General features: G+C 35.8%; 1 protein-coding gene across 1 annotated transcript in view; it reads left to right on the forward strand.

Annotated features, from left to right (window-relative positions):
* Positions 1 to 2,730: 2,730 nt before the first annotated feature.
* The window catches only part of SULT1C3 (sulfotransferase family, cytosolic, 1C, member 3), a 20,517-nt gene continuing 14,923 nt past the window's right edge, over positions 2,731 to 8,324 (forward strand). The window contains exon 1 of the mRNA XM_008581509.1: positions 2,731 to 2,902. Within this exon, the coding sequence (XP_008579731.1) occupies positions 2,731 to 2,902 (172 nt within the window). The remainder of the gene's footprint in view (positions 2,903 to 8,324) is intronic.

Genomic DNA, 8,324 nt, shown 5'->3' on the forward strand with positions numbered 1-8,324 from the left:
CATTTATTTATTAATTTCTGTTATCAGAGACATATATTTTCCTTAACAGTGTTGTTTGTGGGGACAAAAAGGAACATGGAAAATATATCTACAGATTTTTAAACAAATTATTGTAATGATGTAATAATTAACCACAATTAATTCACACATGACCTACTTTCAACCTATCTTTCAAGTAATCAGATCCTTCCTAATAAATCGTATCTTTTATTTCACATCATTTTTATTCAAGCAGTCCAATAAAGTTATTAATTTAATATTGAAATAGAAATGCATGTAACAAACAGAGTCAATAAGGAAAGGTTTTCAGGATGATCCCGACTTGTCCAATCAGCTCTTGCAGTCCTGGCAAAAAACCACTTGGTTATGATGCATTATCATCTTTTTTATACACTGCTGGAGATACTTACTAAAATTTGATTTATTTATTTTATTATATTTTTAATTTTAACTTCTCAATATACATTGTAGTTGATTGAGATGGCCATAAAGAAAGTGCGAACAAACCCTACGCTCCGCCATGACGCACATCCGATTCCCACCTTTCTCAGCACTGTCTGCCCTCAGGAGCACTTTATACCTCACTTCCAACATCTGTCACTTACAGATAGCTGTGTACACACATCTTTCCTCTTCTGGGCTGTGAGCGTCTCTCGAGTGTGATTCCTATCTGATCTATTGTATATTCCTCAGAATGTCTAGACATCAGGTGAACAATAAAAATTTGTTGATTCTAAAAAAAAACAACTACTCAGCAATTTTCAAGATACAAAGCATTATTTTTAACTATAGTCACCACGTTATACCATGGATCTCATGAATTTATTTCTGCTATCTAACTGAAATCTTGTATTCTTTATCTCCCACCCCACCCACTCCCAGCCCCTGGTAACCACCATTCTACTCTTTGTTTCTATGAGTTTAACTTTTTAAGTTCCATATACAAATAAGATCATGCTGTATGTATTTGTCTTTCTGTGCCTGGCTTATTTCACTTAACACTGATTTGAAGAAGAAATTTCCATTGCTGCTGAAGATATCTATTACAAGGTCTTAACATCAGGGCAGTTGGGACACATGACAGCAGTAAAGAAGAGCTCGCTGCAGAGGCTGCCAGAGGTTCTCACACCAGCAGGGCTACTATAAATCCCAACATTCCCTCTGCAGCAGCATCAGAAAACTCCTGAAGGAAAGATTAGATAGAGAAAATGCCCACAGAACAGGGCTGCATATTAACATTGGAACATAATTGCGCTGAAGGGCTATTTCATAATTTGAGAGCAATTTCCAAAGTCACATACACTTCATTCATTAAAACAAACAAACCTTGGCCTCTGTTCTGTTTAACCTTTTCCTGGGAGTCCAGCTGGAGTTGTCCCTTGGTGCTGTGGATTGATTAAATTGTGTCCCCTAAAATTCATATAATAGAAGCTTAATCCCCACTGTAACTGTTGAGCGTAGGAAATCCTATTATGGTAATTGAAAGCTGGGGCCTTGAAGATGTGCTTAGATTGTAGGAACATGCCATAGTGAATGGATTAAAGGTGGTGGTCATGAGTGTGGTTCTGAGGGCTTTAAAAGGAGAGAACATAAGTTCTTTCTCTCTGCTCAGCCATTTTCTGCCATATGAGACCCCTGCATTACTGTAAAGCCACCACCAAAGAACACCCTCACCAGAGGTGTTCGCTGGACTTTGGACTTCCTAGGCTCTGAAACTGTAAGCAATAAATTACCCAGTTTCCAGGTATTTTGTTTTAAACAACAGAAATGGACTAATACACTTGCCCTGGCTCAGGATAGGCCAGCAGGGGTCCCAGCTCCAGTGCAGCCCAGGATAGGCACAGAGAATCAATACAGCAAGGGAAAGGTATTGCTCAACCTAGTCTCTGGGCCTCGGAGTGCCTTGGAGGAAGCACCCACAGAAAGAGAGCCCTGTTCAGAGCAGAGTTTGGGCCTGGGGAGAGTAGATCTGACCCAGACAAGGACATGGCTCTTGCAAGCTCTGAATTTGAAGATACTCCCCAAACTGCAACACGGCCAGTCAATGCTTCAGGAGTCTCTGAGCCCAATGATGTGATTCCAACCATTGCTGTTAATTTTCTTCAATGTGATAGTCACATGTCTAATTATACAAAATAACATTTTGAAAATTATGAAGCAATATTTGAGACATTACTATTATTTTTTCTACTAATCCAACAGGTAATATGGTTGTTCAGACATGAACTAGGTAGGAGACAATCTATTTGGGTGTCAATCTCATCTCCTACAATTATTGCTGTTTTGTGATAGTCACATGTCTAATTATACAAAATAACAGTTTGAAAATTATGAAGCAATATTTGAGACATTACTATTATTTTTTCTACTAATCCAACAGGTAATATGGTTGTTCAGACATGAACTAGGTAGGAGACAATCTATTTGGGTGTCAATCTCATCTCCTACAATTATTGCTGTTTTTTGTTTATCAAATTATTTAATCTATAAGGACCTCAGCTTCCTCCTCTCAAAAGAAAAAATAATATAATTTATTTTATGAGGTTGCAGTGAGGTTTAAATTAATAGATACACAGAGTAACTTGTTAGCATGTTGAATATGTTAGCTTTAATTAATGTTAATTGTTATTCTAACCAACAGCAGTCTGTAAGTTGGTTACTTTTACTATGAGTCATAAAACCTAATATTTTATTTTAAATAGGGTTGGCAATATCAATCCCAGATTCCCAATGGCACAGATTGAGAAGAATTCTCATACCATGGAACAGAATTCAACAGTATCGAACACTCTGGAAGTGGATGGAGCTCTTTTGCCAACGCCATCAAGAGAACTGTGGGAAAAAATCTGCAACTTTCAAGCCAGGCCTGATGATCTTATTCTGGCAACCTACCCAAAGTCTGGTAAGTGAATCGAAACTTATAAAAGTTCCATATTGACCACAAAACTATTGATTAATCTGTATTGATTAGTGAAGCATCATTAGAATTTGGAGAGGAACAATTCTTTATTATGCAGATTGTTCTTAGCGTTGCAGGACATTTAGCATCTGTAGACCCTAAAGCAACAATTTTTGTTTCTTTTTTTAAAAATTTTACTTATTTATTTTTAATTTTTTACTTTATCAATATACAAAGTAGTTGGTTTTTGTGTCCCTTTACCAATTCCTCCTTTCCCCTCCTCCCTCTCACCTCCTGCCAACCCATCAACATCATATATGTTCATTTAACAAGTTCAAAAAATTGTTGTGATTTTTGTGTCTCCCCCCCCCTTTGTTTGTATATTTATTTGTTTACTTTTATTAACTCCCACAAATAACTGAGAACATGCTGTATTTCTCTTTCTGTGCCTGGCTTATTTCACTTAATATAATTTTCTATAAGTCTATCCATGTTGCTGGTAGTACTTCATTCTTTTCTATAGCAGAGTAGTATTCCATTGTGTAGATATACCACATTTTCCTTATCCATTCATCTGATGATGGGCAGTTAGGCTGGTTCCAACTCTTGGCTACTGTAAACAGTGCTGTAAAAAACATGGGAGTGCAGATGTCCTTTTGACATGATGATTTCCATTCCTTTGGGTATATTCCCAGCAGTGGGATAGCTGGGTCATATGGTAGATCTATCTGTAGTTGTTTGAAGAATCTCCATACCATTTTCCATAATGACTACACCATTTTACAGTCCTACCAACAGTGTAGGAGGGTTCCCTTTTCTCTGCATCCTCGTCAGCATTTATTATTCTCAGTCTTTTGGATATTAGCCATACTAACTGAAGTGAAATGATGTCTCAAAGTGGTTTTGATTTGCATTTCCCGAACGTTGAGTGAAGTTGAGCATTTTTTCATGTGTCTGTTGGCCATTTGTATATCTTCCCTATCAACACACATTTCTTTTCTTTTTTTTTTTTTTAGTGGTAGGGACAAATCACCTCTAGGGTAAAGGCTACTCTAGACCCACTGTAATATAGAAAAGATGCCCTCAAATGATCAAGTTCATCCACAGCTACCTTAACTGCCTAAGAGTTAACCACCAACAATCTTTAAAGAAAGACAAAAAAACTGTCATGCAGTACCTAACATTCACAATATCTGGCATCTAATATTACTCAAAATCCCAAGGAGTAGAAAAATGTCACTCTTAACCAAGAGAAAAATCACTAAATAGAATCAGACCCATAAATGACAGAGATGGTATTATTAGTTGACAAAGACTTTAAAACAGCTATTATATATGTTTTCTTCAAATGTTTAAAGGAAAAACATGAATCTGAGAATAGAAATGAGAGATAGTAAACACACACACAGAACTTCTAGAGCTAAAATAATACAATATGAAAAATGAAATTTTTGGATGAAATTAGCTGATTATAAACACTGTGAGAGGAAAGATAAGATATTTTAAAGATATAGCAAAAAAGAAACTCCCTGAACTGAAGCAATGAACTAAAAAAAAAAAGAAGAGTGCTTCAGTGCCTTGTGGGAAAAATAAATCAAGCGTCTAATTGGAGTCCCATAAAATAAAGGAATGCAATAAGCATTTTAAAAATTAGTTTGCTAGGAATCTCCATACCATTTTCCATAAAGGCTGCACCATTTTGCAGCCCCACCAACAGTGAACATATGACCCAGCTATTCCACTGTTGGGAATATACCCAGAGGAATGGAAATCATCATGCCGAAGGGATACCTGTACTCCAATGCTTATTGCAGCTCTATTAACAATAGCCAAGAGTTGGAACCAGCCCAAATGTCCATCATCAGATGAGTGGATATGGAAAATGTGGTATATCTACACAATGGAATACTACTCTGCTATAAAAAAGAACAAAGTGCCACCATTTGCAACAACATGGATGGACTTAGAGAAAATTATATTAAGTGAAACAAGTCAGGCACAGAAAGAGAAATGCCATATGTTCTCACTTATTTGTGGGAGCTAAAAATAAATAAACAAATAAATAAACACACAAACAAATAAAGAGTGTGGGGAGGAAGAAGACACAACAATCACAAAAATTCCTTGAACTTTTTAAGTCAAGTGAACAGATATGATGCGGCGGGGGTGGGGAGGTTGTGGAGAAGAATGGGTAAAGGGGCATGAAGATATAATGTATATTGAGAGTAAAATAAAATTTTTTAAAAATTGGTGTCCTATAAGGGATCTTTCAGGAATCATGTAGAGATTCATCTTTTATCAACCAGTATGTGAAAACCTTTATGAATCATACTTTGAGTGAAATGGCTAGAAATATGTATGAGAAGAACTGTGAAACACTTGCTTCCAGAGTTCCTAGTTTATAAACATAGACCTCTCTTCTAAGACAATGCAAACAAGGAGACAATGAATGACATCTCCAAAGTGGGGGAAAAAAACCTGTCAATCCAGACTGTCAACCCAGAATTGTGTCTATCTAATAAAAATATCTTTTTAAAATGAGGGTTAAACAAACACTTTTTTCAGACAACCAAAAGCTGAATGTGTTGCCAGCAGAGATGCACTAAAAGCATTGTTAAAGGAATTTCTTCAGTGTGAAAGAAAACAATAGTGGATAAAACTTGGATCTGATACACAAAGGAATAAAGAATGTCAGAAATGATAATAATGTGGGCAAACATAACATTTAAAAAAATTTTAAAGGATAATTTAAAAATTTTTAAAGGATAATTGACTAAAGTAAAATTTAAAACAATGTATTATACAGTTTATAACATATGTAGAAGTTGATTGTATGAAGAAAATAAGACTCAAAACAGATGAGAAAATAAAAAATACTGTTGTAAGGTTCTTACATAATGAATGAAATGATACAATATTAATTCAACATAGACTGTGATAAAATAGAGATGCATACTAGAGTACATGCTGGAAAAATAAAACAAAGAGGTATTGCCAAAAAGCCAAATAAAACTCCCCCAAACAGTCAATCCAAAATAATGCAGGATATAATCCCATTTCTTTATTTTTTCTTTTGCTGCTTGTGCTTTTGAGGTCTTATTCATCAAGTTTTTGCCCAGTCCTACTTCCTGAAGTGTTTCCCCTATGCTTTCTTTTAGTAGTTTTATAATTTCAGGTCTTATTCTTAAGTCTTTAATCCATTTCGAGTTAATTTTGGTACACAGCAAGAGTACAGATCTAGTATCATTCTTCTGTACCTATATTTCCAATTTTTCCAGCATCATATATTGAAGAGGTAGTCTTTTCCACAATGTATGTTCTTGTTTCCTTTTTCAAAGATCAGTTGGCTGTAAGTATGTGTTGATTTCTGGATTTTGTATTCTGTTCCATTGGTCTGCAAGTCTGTTTTTATGCCAGTACCATGCTGTTTTGTTTATCATAGTTTTGTAGTGTAATTTGAAGTCATGTAGTTTTATGCCTACAGCTTTACTTTTTGCTCAGGATTGCTTTGGCTCTTCTAGGGCTTTTGTTGTTCCATATGAATGTTAAGATTGTTTTTTCTATTTCTGAGAAGATTGTCTTTGGTATTTTGATGGGGATTGCATTGAATCTGTAGCTGACTTTGGGTAGTATGGATATTTTCACAATGTTAATTCTTCCAATCTGAGAGCATGGAATGTCTTTCCACATTTTTGTATCCTCTTCATTTTCTTTCAGTAGTGTTTTGTAGCTCTTGTTGTGGAGATTTTACACCTCCTTGGTTACACCAATTCGTACATATTTTATTTTTTTGGTGACTATTGTAAATGAGCTTGCTTTCCTGGTTTCCTTTTCTGCTAGCTCATTATTGGAGTATAAAAATGATACTGAGTTTTGGGTTTTGATTTTGTATACTGCAACATTACTGTAATTGTTTATCAGATCCAAGAGGTTTTTTTTTTTGTAGAGTCTTTAGGTTTATATATATAATGATCATGCCATCTGCAAACAGGGACAGTTTGACTTTGTCCTTTCCAATCTGGATGCCCTTTATTTCTTTCTCTTGCCTGATTGCTCTGGCTAGTACCTCCAGTACTCTGTTAAATAGGAATGGTGAAGTGGGCATCCTTGTCTTGATCCTGTTCTTGTTCCTTGTTCCTTTTCAGGATGATAGTGATGGTGGGTTTGTCATATATGGTTTTAAGTGTGTTGAGATACTTTCCTTCTATATCTAATTTGCTGACAGCCTTTATCATGAAGGGATGTTGAATTTTGCTGAATGCTGTTTCTGCATCTATTGAGGTAATCATATGGTTTTTTCCTTGATCTTATTAATGTGATGGATGTATTACATTTATTGACTTCTATATGTTGAACCATCCTCTCATCCCTGGGATGAATCCCACTTGATCATGGTGTATAATTTTTTTGAAGTGTTGCTATATTTTGACTGCTAATATTTTGTTAAGAATTTTTGCATCTACGTTCATCAAGGATTTTGGCCTGTAGTTTTCTTTTTTGTCGTTGTATGTTTGTCTGGTTTTGGTATTGGGGTGATATTGGCCTCACGGAATGAGGTTGGGAGTGTGGCCTCTATTTCAATTTTTTGGAATCATTTGAAGAGAATTGGCATTAATTCCTGTTTAACAGTTTGGTAGAATTCAGCAGGGAAGCCATCCAGTCCTGGGATTTTCTTTGTTGGGAGACTGCTGATTACTTCTTCAATCTTGATGTTTGTATCAAACTAAAAATCTTCTGCACAGCAAAGGAAACAATTAACAGAGCAGAAAGACAAACTATGGTATGGAAAAAAATATTTGCAAACTATACATCTGACAAGGGATTAATATCCAGAATACATAAAAAACTTAAACAACTTCACAGTAAAATATAAAAAATAATCCAATTTAAAAAATGGGCAAAGGAGCTAAATACACATTTTTCAAAGGAAGACATACAAACGGCCAGCAGCTACATGAAAAAATACTCAACATCATTTGTCATCAGGAAAATGCAAATCAATACCAAACTGAGATACCATCTCACCCCAGTTAGATTGGACAGTATTACAAAGACTGAGAACAACAAATGCTGGTAAGGATGTGGAGAAAGGGGAACTCTCCTACACTGTTGGTGGGACTGTAAAATAGTATAACCATTATGGAAAATAGTATGGAGATTTCTGAAACAAGTACAGATAGAACTACCCTATGACCCAGCAATCCCCCTTCTGGGTATATACCCAAAGCAATGTAATTCTAAATAACATACAACTCTAAAAGAAATTAGAAAGTACTGTGAACTGAATAATAATGAAAGAAAAGCATGTCAAAATTTGTGAGAGAAGGGCCGGCCCGGTGGCGCACTGGATAGTGCGCCGCTTGGGAAGCGCGGCGGCGCTCCCGCCCGAGGGTTCGGATCCCACATACAAACCCGGTCCCGCTCA

The sequence above is a fragment of the Galeopterus variegatus genome, unplaced genomic scaffold, assembly GCF_000696425.1.
Source record: "Galeopterus variegatus unplaced genomic scaffold, G_variegatus-3.0.2 Scaffold2374, whole genome shotgun sequence".
NCBI lineage: Eukaryota > Metazoa > Chordata > Mammalia > Dermoptera > Cynocephalidae > Galeopterus > Galeopterus variegatus.